The sequence below is a fragment of the Gossypium arboreum genome, chromosome 5 (assembly GCF_025698485.1).
Source record: "Gossypium arboreum isolate Shixiya-1 chromosome 5, ASM2569848v2, whole genome shotgun sequence".
Taxonomy (NCBI): domain Eukaryota; kingdom Viridiplantae; phylum Streptophyta; class Magnoliopsida; order Malvales; family Malvaceae; genus Gossypium; species Gossypium arboreum.
This window is the reverse complement of record NC_069074.1, coordinates 26,733,270-26,749,441: the sequence shown is the minus strand read 5'-3', so window position 1 is coordinate 26,749,441 and position 16,172 is coordinate 26,733,270. Positions and strand designations below refer to the sequence as shown.

At 33.9% G+C, this 16,172-nt stretch overlaps 2 protein-coding genes across 3 annotated transcripts; one reads left to right on the top strand and one right to left on the bottom strand.

Annotated features, from left to right (window-relative positions):
* The first annotated feature begins 1,997 nt into the window (after nucleotides 1–1,997).
* Nucleotides 1,998–3,586, top strand: LOC108467852 (olee1-like protein). Its single transcript, XM_017768666.2, has 2 exons — nucleotides 1,998–2,334; nucleotides 3,021–3,586. The coding sequence occupies exons 1-2, from the start codon at nucleotides 2,181–2,183 to the stop codon at nucleotides 3,344–3,346; spliced, it is 480 nt and encodes a 159-aa protein (XP_017624155.1). The 5' UTR covers nucleotides 1,998–2,180; the 3' UTR covers nucleotides 3,347–3,586.
* Nucleotides 3,587–6,793: 3,207 nt separating this feature from the next.
* Nucleotides 6,794–14,592, bottom strand: LOC108455255 (uncharacterized ATP-dependent helicase C29A10.10c-like). 2 transcript variants are annotated; one of them, XM_017753846.2, is made up of 9 exons: nucleotides 14,382–14,592; nucleotides 12,061–13,506; nucleotides 11,176–11,364; nucleotides 10,853–10,948; nucleotides 10,595–10,757; nucleotides 10,321–10,453; nucleotides 8,449–10,215; nucleotides 7,550–8,339; nucleotides 6,794–7,464 (listed from the first exon to the last, which is right to left on the bottom strand). In XM_017753846.2, the coding sequence occupies exons 2-8, from the start codon at nucleotides 13,406–13,408 to the stop codon at nucleotides 7,902–7,904; spliced, it is 4,134 nt and encodes a 1,377-aa protein (XP_017609335.1). In that variant the 5' UTR covers nucleotides 13,409–13,506; nucleotides 14,382–14,592; the 3' UTR covers nucleotides 6,794–7,464; nucleotides 7,550–7,901. The 2 variants fall into 2 exon arrangements, with proteins under 2 accessions (XP_017609335.1, XP_017609328.1); XM_017753839.2 differs by having other exon boundaries at nucleotides 6,794–7,451.
* Nucleotides 14,593–16,172: the final 1,580 nt, after the last annotated feature.

Sequence of the window (16,172 nt, the reverse complement as noted above, 5' to 3'; positions counted from 1 at the left end):
GGACTTATTTGTTTGGCTTATTTTAATACTTTAAAAGGGCCCGGGCAAAATTGGTTGACTACAAAATAAATTTATATTATAATATTCGTTTTAATTATTTAATTATTAATTAAAAACTAGTTTAAAACAATTTAACTAATTAAGTTGGTCAAATAATAAAAGGGTATGAAAAATTTAGGAATTCCTATGATTCTATATATTGTTAGGTTAGATTTACAGATACAGAACAAAAGATTTAATAAAGGCCGCATGAGATTTAAGATAAAAAATATTAAAGAATATATATATTTTTCCTAATAAAATTAACATGTTTAAAATATTTACTTTAATTTTATTATTAAGTTTTATATTTATTTTAGGAAAATATTTTTGTTATGTTTTTATACGTTATTTATTTATTTGTGTAAACTATAATTAAAGTTTAAGAGAAATATTAATGGTTAAAACATGGATTATGTAGGGTAAATATATATTCCGGTACTTAAATTTGGTATCAATATTCAAATTGGTACCTAATGTGTTTTTTTGTCCAATTAGGTGCCTAAATTTTGCCTCAAGGTTCAATTTGATACTTAAACTTTTTTTTTTATCTAATTGGGTATCTAAACTTAGTGTCAAGGTTCAATTTGATACTTGAACTTTTTTTTGTCTAATTAAGTATCTAAACTTACCTTTTGGTTCGAAATAGTACTTGAACAAATTGGTTTAAATAAGTTATTTGTTGTAAATACTAATGTGGATCAAAAAGTTAGGTTCAAGTACCAAATTGAACCAAGAAGCAAAGTTTAAGTACTTAATTGAATCAAAATAAATTTTAGGTACCAAATTGAATATTAAAGTCAAGTTTAAGTACCTACTTAGATAAAAAAATTTAAATATTAATTTGAATGTTGAAGACAAATTCAAGTACTAAAATGTATATTTACCCTTTATGTATCAAAGGTATTTGTTTCAAACTTTATGAGAAGAAAATTTTAAGTATTTCGTAATTAATATATTTGAATTATCCACGAATTATCTAAATTTGCATATAAATTCAGATAATAAATCTCAAGAGATCTATTTATATTCGCAACATATAATAATTTTAATATCTAAATTCGAATATAATCTAGAATTCGCAAAATTAATATAAAGTGTTTTGCAAACATTCAAATCCTTGAACAGAATTATCATCCTTAACCGCAGCAAATAACCATATGCTCCAAGAATCGTACTCTTAATACTTTCCCTAACCATGTCACAAATAATTGAGCCACAATGTTTAAACGTCTCGTAAATAACCGTGCATTAAGCCCATCTATAGCAGACGCCTTCAGCAATGCCATCCCATTAAATCTTCTGCCTTGCAAGCCTGCGTGATTGGCGTTGGACAAAAGGCATAATGACTTTTTTTGTCTTTACAAACAAAAATATTTTAACATTTTATTTAATTTTTGTTTTTTAATTATTGAATTTATATATTTTAGTAAATTACTTTAAAATAGATAAAAATTTAATCTTTATTAACTTTATTAATATGGTATAATGTAAATTACTATGTAGATAATATGTCAGCAAATATTTTTAATATTTTAAAATTAATTAAATTTAAGTGTAAAATTTACATGTATATAATATCTAAATTTTTTATTTATTTTAGATGAATCAACAAAAATATAAATTTTAAATTTTTTAAAAAGAAAAAATTTATTTTAAGATGATTCGATAAAATAATTTTTTATAAAATTAAAATATTAAATAAGTAATTATACATGAAAAATAATGAAAGAAGTAATGCTAATGCCATCCCGCAACTTATGCTTGCTTGCTTTGCACAACGTTCCTAATGTGAAAAGTGAAACCTGCAATTGATGACGTCCCCACTTGGAGTTGGTTCTATCTCCCACCAATCAAACCTCGCCACCTCACCATCTCAACTCTTTCCATTCACCAAAATACCCTCATGTCCCTTTGGTATTTACCAAATCCTCCATCCACACACACACGATTACACTCTGTTAACGCGGCTTGCCCGGTTATCATTTTCTGTTTCCCACATTTTGTTTAATTTCCTTATATCACTCCACTTTATCATCACCCTCTTTTTATCCCCCTTTTTTATCTTGACTTTAATCTCCACGCCTTCTTCCCATTACTTCATTACATTCCCAAGAGAAAAACCCAGAGCCAAAAAAAAAATGGCCAAATTATTGCTGTTCATTGCACTATTTGTGGTTCCATGTCTTGTTAGTGCTACACGCATGGTGAAGAACCCGTTGGTGGTTCAAGGTCAAGTTTACTGTGACCATTGCCGTGCTGGGTTTGAAACACCAAAGACTAGAAACATGGCTGGTACTTTTCATCTTTGCCTTTCTTATATGTTTTTTCTATGTTTCCCTATGCCTGTTTTTTAGTGTGTTTTGTTGCTGACATTGTTAGATCTGTTTCTTTTTGTGTGCGCACGTGTAGTTCTGTGTAGTGGTTCAGGGGATTTGATGTTTCCTTAGTGAAGAAATTAGGGGTATGTTTGAAACATAAAATATTGGCAAGTTGGACTTGTGGTTAACTGAAACCTGGAAAGTTTCAAATCTGGGGAGAAAAGGGGGTATAGTATAAGCTTTAAGTAGCCTAAAAACATGAAATTTATAGCCTTTTTACTTAGAATTTGACAACTGAGAGCAGATTGGTTCAAAGTTGTAACTTTTAAGAAAAAGTACGGTTCCAAAAATGATAGCTTTGCTCATAGTTTTGTACTACGTTACTCGGATTATGACGTGAGTTTCGAACATGGATATAGATATGTTTAAGATATTCAGAGTTTTTCTTTGATTTATTTGGAAGTCTTAGGTGGATCGACTCTCATAATCATGCTTAGCTTAATGGAATACAAAAATGGTCGTTCATGGAGATGGAACATAGTATTGTTCTTAACTGATTGCTGTTGATAGATTGGAGATACTTTTCACAAGATTTGAGTATATGCCGTTACCTGTTAGGTTTGTTAGGTTTGATTAATGGTACATTTGGTTTCCTGTCAGGTGCCAAGGTTAAGGTGGTATGTTCCAACCGGAAGACCGGTGATGTCGTGTACGAGAAGGAAGGACACACGGACTCAACCGGACAATACAAGATCGCTGTCTCCGAGGATCATTTGGATGAGATCTGTGACGCTGTTCTCGTTAAGAGCTCGCAGCCGGAGTGCGCTGAAATGTCACCAGGACGTGAACGTGCACGCGTGGTCTTGACCAACTTCAACGGCATTTCATCCAACACCCGTTTTGCCAACGCAATGGGGTTTATGGCCAACAAGGCTGAAGCTGGTTGTGCTGAGGTAATGAAGGTGTACCAGGAGGAAGATGATTAGAGTGGCGGTCTGTGAAGTCTAATTTACTTGCTAGTTTGTCATATATGAATATGAATACGATATGCATGCTGTTTTCTCTGAATTCTATTGAATTTCTAATATAAAATATGCGATTTCTTCTGTCAGGATCTTTGTATTTTTTTTTAATTATTTATTTGGAAGACCTGTGTTCAATATTTGTATTTGAAAAATATTTGAATATAAATATAAGATATTATCTTTATTCAAATTAATGGAAAATGCGAAGACAATTGATTCAGAATACCTATTCTATTTGTCATTTTTCAAGGATGATGTGTAATTACAATTTTATACAATCTTTCATGCTTGGGTGAAGAAATAGGAAAACCATTCTATAAGATCAAATAATATTTTATATCTACTTATATCACTTGTATTTTCCGATTAGGGCTAAAATAAATTTATGTAATTATTTTAAATAAAAGAGTAAATTACATTAGTAGTCATCTAATTATAATTTTTTTTGTTATCTAATTATGAAAAAGTTATAGAATGGTCATCCAATTATTAGTAAATTTCTTTTTGTTTACTCAACTATGAAATGTTACAAAATTATCATTCAATTATTCAATTATCTTTTTGTCACCCAACTATATTAGATTTTTAGATATTTCTATTGTTACGTTAACCGATAGTAACTAAAAACACAATTAAACAGTTAGGTAACAAAAAATAAATTTATTAATATTTGAGTGATCAATTTGTATTGTTTTATAATTGAATGATAAAAAAAATATAGTTGAATCACCTCTATCATAGTTGTTTTTTGGTACATTTATGGCCAAGAGAAGCCAATGAAAGTCTTCGAAGCACATGTTGCCCACTTCACCGTTTCTCTTCCTAGAATGAGGTTGTCAACTGGCTGTTGTCCAATGGTAATAAATTGGAGGAGGTTATAGATGTCTTTAAATGCTGGTTGAAGTTTTCACCCTACTTTGGTGCATCCAAGAATGATCTTGATCCATTTCTTGTCTTTATTCAATAACCTACAAGAAGAAATATTATGAGACTTAAAAAGAAGAAATATTATGAGACTTAAAAGGGATAAAAGAATTGCACGGAGGATAAAATTCTAGCCTGAATATTGCTGGGAAACATGAAGTTTTGAATGGACAACAGTTGGAGCACATTAGAGTTTTAAACAATAGCTGCTGCTCTAGTCATGTCCTTTTGACGATTTTTAATAATGTAGGACGATAGAGACCGATGGGAGAATTGATCACCAAGGCTGAGAGCAGGTTGATTCCTTGAATGAAAAGCCCGAGAAGAATGAGCATGATAGGCACTGAGAATGGAAATATAAAGATACGATATTCTTGTAATGGCCCTATAGGACATGAATTAGAACCTCTAAAGATGAAGTTAATTTCTTGATTTCCATATGATCCAAAGGATGCAGGTTGAAGCAGTGTAGAAGTTTCTTGAATCTTGAGTGTTGATACAATTTCCTTGGAGCCAGTGAAAAATCCAACCGGAGATGAATGAGTTGTGAGAGAATCGGAGTGAAGAACAAGAGGGAAGTCGGACCAAACTGCCCTAGCAAAACTGCAGTGTAAAAAGAGGCAAGTAGGGGTTTCCCTATCTTCTTAGGAAAGTGGGCAAATATTATCATTGATGGAGAGCCCTCTCGAAAATAGGTCTTTAGTGGAGAGGCAGTAGTTCCAAAACCATAAAAAAATGATGATTTTGAAAGATATTTTAAGTTGCCAAAAATTACCCCAGGCAAGTTGTTGAGCTCGATTGAAAGGTGTGTAGGAATTCCTCTGAAGAGGAGGGAATAAACATTTTTAATTGTGAAGACCTCGTTGAAATCAACTTTCCATACTAATCTGTCATTTCCTCCTTGAAACGAAAGTGATCCAAGTCAAGGGAACTTTGTTAATGTTTTTTTGAATAATTTTTTTAGTATAGATGGAAATATTATTTGATATATTACCATGATTTTAATATTTATTTTTTATTAATAATTGATAAAGTTCTCAACAACTTCTTAATCTAGTAACAAGTTTATTGTGTTGCAGGGCATAATAGTTTAGATTTAATCTAACTATTTCACTCCTTATCTCCAAGTATCAAAAGAATTATTCATCATTGTTGCATTTGAATCTATACCAATATTACATTGTAAACTTTAATGTCTCTCTAAATGAACCCTAATTTGATTTGATTCAATTTTTTATTTATAAGTTAAATTCGGATTGAATTCTTTTTGTCTTCTAAATTTAACTTTTATTTTTATAATAAAAAATGCACATTTATATAAGTTAATGACATCGAAATCCTCAATCTATGATCCTCGTTCTAAATTAATCTCCAAACTTCAAAGTTCTTATATATCCAAATTATCGATGTTACATCAATTAGGTCATTTCATTACTAAAATAATTAGTTTAATTGTTAAATTACACATCAAATCTTATGTAACATAATTTAAAATATAAATTTTAAAGAAAACAAATATTGTAAAAATATATGTTATAAGCTTTTATAGATCTTTATCATTCACTCTTTTTTAAAAAGTAATATGACAACGTTTTACTTCTTTTAAAATTTTGATTTTAAATTATGTCATATAAAATTTAACATATCTTTTAATAGTTAAATTAAAAATTTTACCAATGAAATGATCTAGTTGATGTAATTAAGATACAATTAAACTTTTATAACCTAGACAGTTTTGAGATACAGTTAAACTTATGTAATTAAACATTTTAAAATTTAAGAATCGATTTAGAAGTATAATATTGGGACCTAACATATTAAAGTTATTTTTGAAAAAAAGGATAAAAATAAAAACCAACCAATTGAATCGATCTGAAATAGTAAAATTCGACTCAAGTGAATTGAGTTTTCATCGATATTAGATTGATTTCTTAGATATTAGAAGACTGCAAATATGCTTTTTCTTAAAAACACAATCGCCAGTGTTCATTGCTGTTGCCTGGCTGAGCTGGCTCAAACATTGAAGATGGTATAAAGTTATGGGGGTAGGTTTACGTGGACTTACTAGTTGCACAAAGGTACAAAAGTGGCCCTGAAACAGCTCCGTCCAACTTTGTCGATTTAATGGTGCCAGGATATGTTTACGTGTGCTCGATGGCGACAGCATTATCGGATAAGATCCAAATACATGGAATGGAATTTGATTCCTTCATAAATCTTCTTTTCCTAGACGATTTCAAATCAATCAATTTCATCATGTTCCGTCGAACGAATTCAGATTAGTTAATGTGATAAATAAAATTAGCAAAAAAATTTATATAAATTTTATGATTACCTTTTCTTTTATAATGCTTTAATATATTAGTAGTATCACCTTCCTAACGGAACAAGTATAAAAGATGATCTGTCCCCAGTTTAATATTTAAATTGTCTTTTTATCATATACCTGACAAACACAAGAGAAATAACATAAATCCTGGGTACTTGAATTTCAAATCTCTGGATTTTTTTTCTTTTCTTTCTAAGAACAAAGCTTTAGAACATTGTGAAAGAATTCTATGATTCCACAGGATACTGAACCTGAAGAAGGTATGTACAAAGTCAGTTAACATCACAATTCCTACGCTATGAGATTTTCCCTTAAAAACAAATTCTGTACTCTTTTCTTCCTTTTCTATACAGAATTATGGAAGAAAATCACCTAATCTTTGCCGACACAAAACGGCAACAAAGAAAATAAAGAATATTCAGTTAACAAACCCGTACATTGCGGACCTCAAAATTTGTCAGTTTACTTCATCTGTGTGTACCGGCTGTGCTTTTCACAACCGTGTCGGTTCTGCATAAACATCCTGCAGAGCAGACTTCAAGATTTTTGCAAGCATTTGCAACCTTAAGGCATGTAATGAAGTAAGCATCTTTCAAGTGTGAAGAGCATAAACAAATGCATTCAGGAACCGCGGGTCAGCTGAATGTTGTGGAGAGAGATACAGGACCAAAGGGCCAAAAAACCAGGATGACTGCCCAGATGTATCAAAGACTTTCATCCAGGTCATGCCACAGATTGCAACAATTTGCTCTCAGTAGTCAATCTAAGTGATGTTGGTTAGGCAGAACCATACTCGATGTCAGCAATCAATTCCTGGATGAAACATCTACAAATATAATTATATGTAAAAGCAACCATAAAGATCACAAGTTGTTTAGTACAAAACTTTGACTTCATGATTTATTTCTTACCTTCGAAGCTTGTGGGTGGATCTAGGGTACAGTTTCATAGATCCTACCCCAAAATCATCCATCTCCTTGCAAGATACCAGGAAAAAACTTTGCAGAGACAGATTTTTAGCAAAAACAGTACGAGGCCTTGAGCAAAAGCATGTTGGTGCCCACCAGCAAGTATCATACACAAATCAGGCAGTGGTACCAACTTTTTGTAAATTGCGTTGGCTGAACAGATAAATAACTCGAGCTACTGCATTGGATCCTTTGTGGAGCCAAGACCTATTCACGAATTTCAATCACAAGGATCGAAGTTTTGCTCCCAGGATCTTCACTGTGCACAAATATTTTGTAGGCAAATAATTAATGGCTAAGAATCCTTTTTCCACAGAGCAGCAGCTGAGTTTCGCTTCTGTGTGCCATATTGCCAGGCATCTCTAGATTTATCACCTGCCTGATCAAAGTTATCCAAGGAAGGTTCCATAGGTGGCTTAAATGGCCGATAATTACCATTCCTATAAATCGACTTGCCTGCATCTTCTAGTGGTGTTCCTGACCTGGAGTCCATGTGCATATCTCCTGATCTATGTCTCGGTCCAGCATACCTGAAACTCCTTGTGTTAGAAGCTTTACCTTGTGATGGAGGGTAACCAAGTCCCCTGGACCCAGAAAAATCTTTGGAGACCAAGTCTTTTTGGAAGTCCTTGGGGAGAGAATCCATGTCCATATAACAATTCCTAGCTTTGGCATCAGCAATTAAGGCTGCCCAGTCATCGGATTGCACCAGAGCTTTGGCATTACCCATAACCTGTTCAAACATCAATGTTAATTCCTGAAACAAACATGACTTCAAGCAGTTCGGTGATGTTCTGAGCTATAGAGTGGTACCATAGAATAATAGAAGATAGAAATCATACCAATAAAGCCCTTCTGGCACGAGTAAGAGCAACATTCATTCGCCTAATGTCTGCAACAAAGCCCACCCCATGACTTGAGGCTCGGACACAAGACATAATTATAACATCACGTTCCTGGCCCTGGAATGCATCCACAGTATTGATATAGAGATCATTCCCTTCCTCTGATTTTATAACACTCTCAAACTCACGTTGTAGGCATTTTAATTGCAGCTTGTATGGTGTGATTATACCCACAGTGATTTTTGGCACACCCAAAGATTTTATAGTTCTCTGTAGATGCTCATATAAGCGCAAACAAAATACTGCTTCATGCACATTCTGGTATGAAACAGATCCACCTCTATGAGACTCGCGGCCATGGGTAACATCATAGAACATATAAGGTTTAAGTAAAGGGTCCTTGTAGTAAACCTCGTCAGGTAAGTTGGAAACACTTTCACTATCAGTAAGACGTCCTTGGTAAAAGTACCTAGAAGGAAAATCTCTAATTTGAGGGTGCATCCTATATTGCACAGATAACAACATAGTTGGGCATCCTGCTTGCTGGAACCTTTCGAAAAGGCTTCTACTGTATAAGAGGGTCCCAGCAGCCTTGCTGATGACCGTTGCAGGAAGCTGCTGGGGATCCCCAACAAGTACACATCTGGCTGCACCAAGAGACAGGGGAGGAAGTACCGCAACTTCACTGGCTTGAGCAGCCTCATCAATGACAACCATATCAAAACCATGGCTAAGGCGAGAGAACAACTTGCGGCCACTACTTGAGACAGTAGTGAAAACAATCTCAGCCTCATTGGCAAAACTGGCCTCAAGGTTAGCACGGGCTTCCTCTAAGTTGAAGTTACTGCCAGCACGGAACCTGGATTCTACAATGAGAAGGCGAGACATCTCAACTAGAACCTTATCTCTGTTTTCAACAACTGCAGCCAGGTTCTGCAACAATACATCCCTGTTCTGATCCCGAGCAACAAGAATATCAGGGTCAACACCAACAGATCCTTGAGACTGAATAGCAGCAGCTGCAGCAAAAAGTTCCCTTTGAAGAGTTGCTATCTGCTGAGATAACATAGCCTCACGAGCCTTCAAAGTGCGCATATGTTGTAAAATTTCATCATAACTCTTGAGCAGAAGTTGTTCGGACCTCCGCTCAACGGAAACTGCCTGAGCAGCCTGTGTTTGAGAGTCTACCCCAACTCGGGCCACATCAGGACGGTAAATTTTCATCTCACCATCAATAAATCCTCGACCAAGAACACGCGCAAGAAGCTCATCAGTTGCAGCATTAGAAGGAGCACAAACTAACATTCTGGGTTTAGGGCAGAGTTTTGGAAGGCTGCGGAAAAGATTCTGGTCCATGTTCTGAAGGACTTCATCAATTGATCCCATCGCAACATTGTCAGGATTGCTCTCATTAGCTTGCTTATAGCTCTCAGGTGCTAATTTCTTGAGCAAAGAAGTATAGTAGTGCTGATATTGAACCAGATGGATGACATTTAGCATCCCCCAGACTGTGTGTGTCTTACCTGTTCCAGGAGGCCCTTGAACAAGTGTAAAAGGCCATGGCTCTTGCTTCTTAGCCACCCCACTATTTGTCCCAGTAGCTGTATGCGTAGCTGCCCACTGGATTGCAGCAAGCTGAGGCCCATTAAAGGTCCTATGTAAATAATCAACAAAATTTGGGGTGAAGCATTCAGGCATAGCAGGAGTTTGTTGCTCATATTTTGGAAAGTGATCTGGACTTGGTTTAAGGATGGCAGTTTGCATCTGTGCCCAAGAGAAATTTTGTTAACCATAGTAAGGAAGCATCAAGCGACAAGACCTGCTGCATCTGGCCGCAGGAATATTTAAAAATGATAATAATGTATGTACCTGGGCATTAAGACGACAAAATGCATGCAATGCCACATACTCCCGCTGGCTGGTTGCAAGAGATCCAAGAACAGTTAGATACCAAATAGCCCTGGGTTGAAGTTTCCGTAGAATATGATCATCATCAACCTTGCTATAAACATTAATATGTTATTTCAACATTAGAAAACAGAAAGAGAAAATTAATGCTTGTGAAAATTTGGCTAAGATTTTGCAGGAATCAACAGTAGCAACAAAGCACATATAAATAAGGAAGTGATATTTCTCTAATTACCTGCTTGAGTCATAGGAATCCCCAACATAGAAGTGAAGGATTGCACCAAGAGGATCACGAGTATCAAGGGGCCTGTGGCGCCTAACAGTACCAGCCACACGTCCAATAACCTCGGCCTCCTCATCTTCTTCGATTGAAGAGGTGTTGCTCCACTTGCTTCTAACTGCAAGATATAAGAAATAAACATTGCTAAAATATTTACTTCTTTTTAATTATTCCTAAATAAATCTGAAAAGAAATCTTATTCCAATATCATACCAGAATCAGGCCTTGGAGCAGATAAAACTGCAACATCACCCTCCTTAAATACCCACTTGCACTCAGTAGTGGGAAGAACTATCACATCATACCATCCTAAACCAACAGAAAAATTTCTGCCAATTAATAAACTAGTAGAAAGATTATTCTCTATCCCAAAAATAATGACAGCATTTTTACCCTGGAACCAAAAAGTTAACCAAATTAGTGGTCAAAACCATAATTGTCAACCTTACTAATCCCCCCGCCTACAGTAACTAAATTATCAATAAGATAATAGACTGCAAAGTTGTAGACTGGTAAGTGTTTTAAGCCACTCTTACCTCTTTCACGCCTTTCAATGCTTTTGATACGGACCATTACATGTGTATCTCTTGAAGCTGATTCAGCTAACTCTTCCCATGTACTGTACAGCTGTGCACGACATTCCTCAAAAAGCAACGGTTCAAATACTCTGACATACTCTTCTGCAGATTCAAACTGCCCAGGAACACACTGGAGTTCACTGTTTTCTGATATATTAAGTGAAAATTCGTTGTCAAGTACAAGGGCTAAAAGTTCATAAGATATTTAGTACACCAAAAGAAGCAAAAGATAAAAAAAACAAGATAGAGATGAATGGAAATCAAATATAATTAGAGGTCAAGTACAACTGCAATCTAAAAGATGCCAAGCCAAAAAAAACGCAAAATGAAAAAGGAACTTTACTCAATTACCATGATGGGAAGAAGAAAGAAATAGTTCTGATCATATATTTTACACATTAATTAAATACGCCTTCTTTTACGGTATTGTTTGTCAATGGCTCCAGAAATTGTACAAATTATTAGGGCTTAGGTAAATATTCTGAGGCTTTACAAATAGTAGAAAAAATAAGCATATTCACCCAAGTAATCTCCTATAACATGCATGTGCCTAACGAAAAAGTTCCATTAAACAAATAATTATACTTTAAGGAGGGATAAGAATAAATGAGGAAACCAGCAACTCCAAAGACATGTCACATTAATTGTTTCTACAATGGAAATTCTCATAAATAACCAGATCAAGAGAACTATTGGTAACAGATATTGCAAATAAATCAGTGGAAACAGCACCTTTAAAAGAGAACAAGAATATCTTGATTAAGGAAGTCTAAAAGCATTCAACAGCTATCTGTAAATCCATAAAAAGAAGGCACACATGCAGACACACACATATATTATTACCTGGGTGGTGCCAAAACTTTTCATTCGTCACCTCTCGTATAAAACGTTCAACAGATGTGTCATGATAAGAGGTAGTAGTGGCAGTTATCTTTTTAGAAGGAAGATGTTTCTTGTTTACCATTGTGTCCATAGCGCTTTGGCTGATTGGAGTTGGTTTCCTATTAGGAAACTGTGAATTCTTAAGTTGCCTTGAATCTATAGGTTGCTTCCATGAACTCTGTTTGGGAATGGTTGGTAAATGAGAAAGATCAGAGCCACTATTTAACCTCCTAGGCCTGGCAAGTACTCCAGAATTCATATCACCATTACATTCAGATTTAGGATCACATGACTCTACTGCAGGATTGCTTCCTTCATTACATGGTACATCAACTTGCTTCTGATCCTCATTTATTGGCCGACCTTGCTTTTCGCCAATTCGTTCACCAATGTGATATTCTTTCACAGTGCGAGTAACAACTGGCATTGGAATGTTTTGCTTTCTTAGAGTAGAAGTTTTTATAGGGCCTGCTTGTTTGATATCTTCCAAATTAAGAAACATTGTCTTTCTATTCCGTTTCTTTCCCAGCATCGCTTCTTTCTGTTGATCTATCTTCCTCTTTCCTAGATTATTCGCACACCTAAGTGTGTGACTAGCTTCAATACCTTTAACTTCTCTTTGTTTGGACACTAAGCCAGATTCTTCCTGACCATCAATGGTTATATCACCTTTTCCACTGCCTTCTGAATTTTGGCTACTGTTGCCCATCTGATCATTTAGAAACTGGTCCAGCTTTAAAGGAGAATGATTGTTTTCAGTGGCACTAACACTTTGAATAATCATGCCTGAAGCACTAGAATGATCCATCACTTCATTTATAGCTCGCTTTTGTGAAGCTTTAACCTCTTCATGTATACTATTACTTCCAGATGCATCAGCAGAATCCTCAGCATCAGACCATTCACCTTCTTCTCTTTCTCCAGCTTGAGCATTTGTAGAAGCTGAAACAGAGGAAGCTGCTACAAGACCTTTAGTCTCCCTGCTATTATTTGATTTTGACTTTGAAGAAGATGATGCCAAATTGGAATTCTGGTCTTCTGGTCTCTCAAGTTCAATATCTACTTTGGTTAAAGAAGAAGCTTTAGGCTGTATAAATGTTTGAAAACCTAAGTCAGAGGACACATGCAAGAACCTGTCACTATTAACTCTTTGCTGAGAACCTGTTAATGTCACAGATAAGTCGGAAGTATGGGCATTAGCAGATGGAAGTGCCTTTTGTGGCTGGAAGCAGGAAGCAAGATCACTCTCCTCATCGTCTTCAGCCGGGGGTTCATTAAGATCAAATAATGGTCTTCCACGGGAGCCCATTTCATATATAAATGCATACAAGCTATATGATTATTCCAACAAGATCTAACTGGCTATACTAGTCTTCTTGTCAGCAAAAGATCCACATAGAAAACAAGCTGTACATATAATAAAAAGTTATTAGTTTAACCAAATCCAGTTAAGCAACAAAAGTTTGCACATCCTGTAAGAAACAAAGCAATGTACTTGCTAATTATCTCCTATCATGAAACAACAACCAAATAACAACTAGCTTGACTGCCAAAATTGATACCTCCACATACATACGCACAACTTTAATAATCAATAAACAGTTTCAAAAGTAAAGCATAACAAATCTAAGATTATCATCTATCTACCAAACAGTACGCAATTAAAATAGTTCACACAAACAATCACAATAAGGCGACAAGATTACTTCTGAAGGAGCATTAAATGCAATATACTCAAACAAAGCAAATAATTAACTTAATTGAATCCAATGTGAACAATTAAAAAAAATGAAGAACATTTCACCCTCAATCCTAACTAACTGAAAATTTAGAAAAGAAATCCAATCGGAACTTAATTAGAATCATAAGATCCCTAATTTAGACTTAATCTAAGCTTAATCTCGATAAGCACATAATAGTTTAAACTAATTAACCCTAATATAAGCCCCCAGATCAAATCCTAGGGTTTTAAACGAGCATAAATCTAAACACTTAGCTCCATTGTCATTCACCTTCTTTGAAATCCGCAGATTTCATAAACTAAAACCTTTCGCAGATCAAAATAAATCACTTCCATTAAAACTGTCAAACAAGAATGCGTTAATCCAAAAGGTCAAACCCTCTGTCCTTCGATTCAAAATCTAATCTCATTCTTCCAGCATTTCTCCAAGTTCCAACATATAAATTCAAAATAGAAAGAAAAAACAAAAGAAATTCAGTTGAGAGAGAGAATTTCCCATTTATTTAATTATTTTAATTTTCTTTTCTTTTTTTTCTTTTACCTCTTCAAGAACTGCAGAAGTACCGAGCCAGGATTGAAAAAAGGAGAGAAATTAGGTTATAAAATTAGAGAGGAAAAATAAGAGGATCTTTCTCTAGTTTCCATTAAATGTGCGAATTGTCAAGGGAGAAAACGGGTTTATATAGGAAATAAGGAGCCCAATCTTACCGGCCGGTTTTTTCTCCGTCACCGTTTAATTATTTCCACGTCATTTTTTCATAAATAAATCCAACATCTTTTTTTCTTATTTTTATTTATTTGTATTTTATCCTTCAAATGAAAATGAATTTACGAGAAAACCCTTTAATAGAAAAGGCGAATGAGGGATCCGAAGTGTAAGGAAATAGGGGTAATGTTGTGAATTAGAGAAAAGAGAGGGTTTGGTGATTTAGCGGTGTGGATTTGATTCGTGTGTGTAAACACTCACAGGGAAAGAATCCTGTGCCTTTGTGCTTTCATTAAATTGTGTGGGACCCACGTATGCCACGTCATCAATCACAGGGGCAAATTTACAATTGGAGGAATTTGATGATAAGGAGTTCGGATTTATCTTAAATTTCGAGTTAAACCAGAAATTGGAGGGGGTTTTTAATTTATGAATAAATTACAAAAGTAGTCACTTTTATTTGCCTCATATTATATTTTAGTCATTTATATATGAAATATTACGTTTTAGTCATTTACATTATTATTTTATTACGAAATAATCACTCTACCGTTAAATTTCATTACCTTTCTAATGTTAGTCTTACGTACTATTTTTGTAAATTACCCTTAGTTTATTATTGAATCTGATTTAAGATAAAAACGAATTGTTGGAATTTATTGAATTATATTTGTTTACTTAATAAAATGAATATAATTTTGTGTTCAGTTTTAGTTATTTATTTTAAAATCAAATTAAAATTTTTAATATAATTTAAATAAAATATATTAAGATTTTTAATTAGACTTTTGAAATATTGGAATCAAGGATTAAAATATTTAAATTCAATTTATATAATAATTTGAGCTGCTAAAATTTAAGTTTGAACTAATAATTACAATGCCAAATTCGAGATTTCTTTTCTTTTAAAATTAATAAAATTGGATAACTTAGGAATCAATTTTGGTCAAACAAGTTGTTTGTTTTAATTTTAATATTTTTAGGAATAATTCCTCCTTTTTCTAATTAATAATTTTTCGAAATTTGTTGAATTTAAATATCATATCCAATTTAAAATGGGTAAACTGTAAAAATAGTCACTTTTATTTATCTCATATTACATTTTAATCACTTATGTCTAAAATGTTACATTTTAGTCACTTAAGTTATCGTTTTGTTACAAAGTAGTCATATTACTGTTAAGGTCCATTACCTTCCTAACGGTGGGCCTATGTGGCAATCCAAATTAGTTTTAAATGCCAACTTGGATGCCCTACATAGTAGTCCAAATTAAATTTATTTAATTAAAAACATTTTTTTATCTCAGCAACTGGACATCCAAGTTTGCATTTGGATTGCAACGTAGGACTACCGGCTAGGGAGATAACAGAGTTTAACAGTAGAGTAACCACTTCATAATAAAATGATAAAGTAAGTGACTAAAACATAACATTTCAAACATAAACAACTAAAATATAATTTAAGACAAACAAAATAACTATTTTATAATTTACCCTTTTAAAATCCAAATTCTCACTAATTCCAGAAAAAACCCAAATTCTCACAAATTTTCATACCAAAAGGATCATAATAATATCTACAAACAAATTTTCAATAAGATTAGTTGGAACAATTATTAAGAAAAAC

Bases quoted from the DNA above. Each gene is read 5' to 3' on its own strand.
- LOC108467852 (XM_017768666.2), top strand. From the start codon at position 2,181: ATGGCCAAATTATTGCTGTTCATTGCACTATTTGTGGTTCCATGTCTT. The intron at 2,335-3,020 runs GTACTTTTCATC...GTTTCCTGTCAG, and splicing joins AAAGACTAGAAACATGGCTG to GTGCCAAGGTTAAGGTGGTA.
- LOC108455255 (XM_017753846.2), bottom strand. From the start codon at position 13,408: ATGGGCTCCCGTGGAAGACCATTATTTGATCTTAATGAACCCCCGGCT. The intron at 11,365-12,060 runs GTAATAATATAT...TTAATATATCAG, and splicing joins AAAGTTTTGGCACCACCCAG to AAAACAGTGAACTCCAGTGT. The intron at 10,216-10,320 runs GTACATACATTA...TCTTGGGCACAG, and splicing joins TTTGTCGTCTTAATGCCCAG to ATGCAAACTGCCATCCTTAA.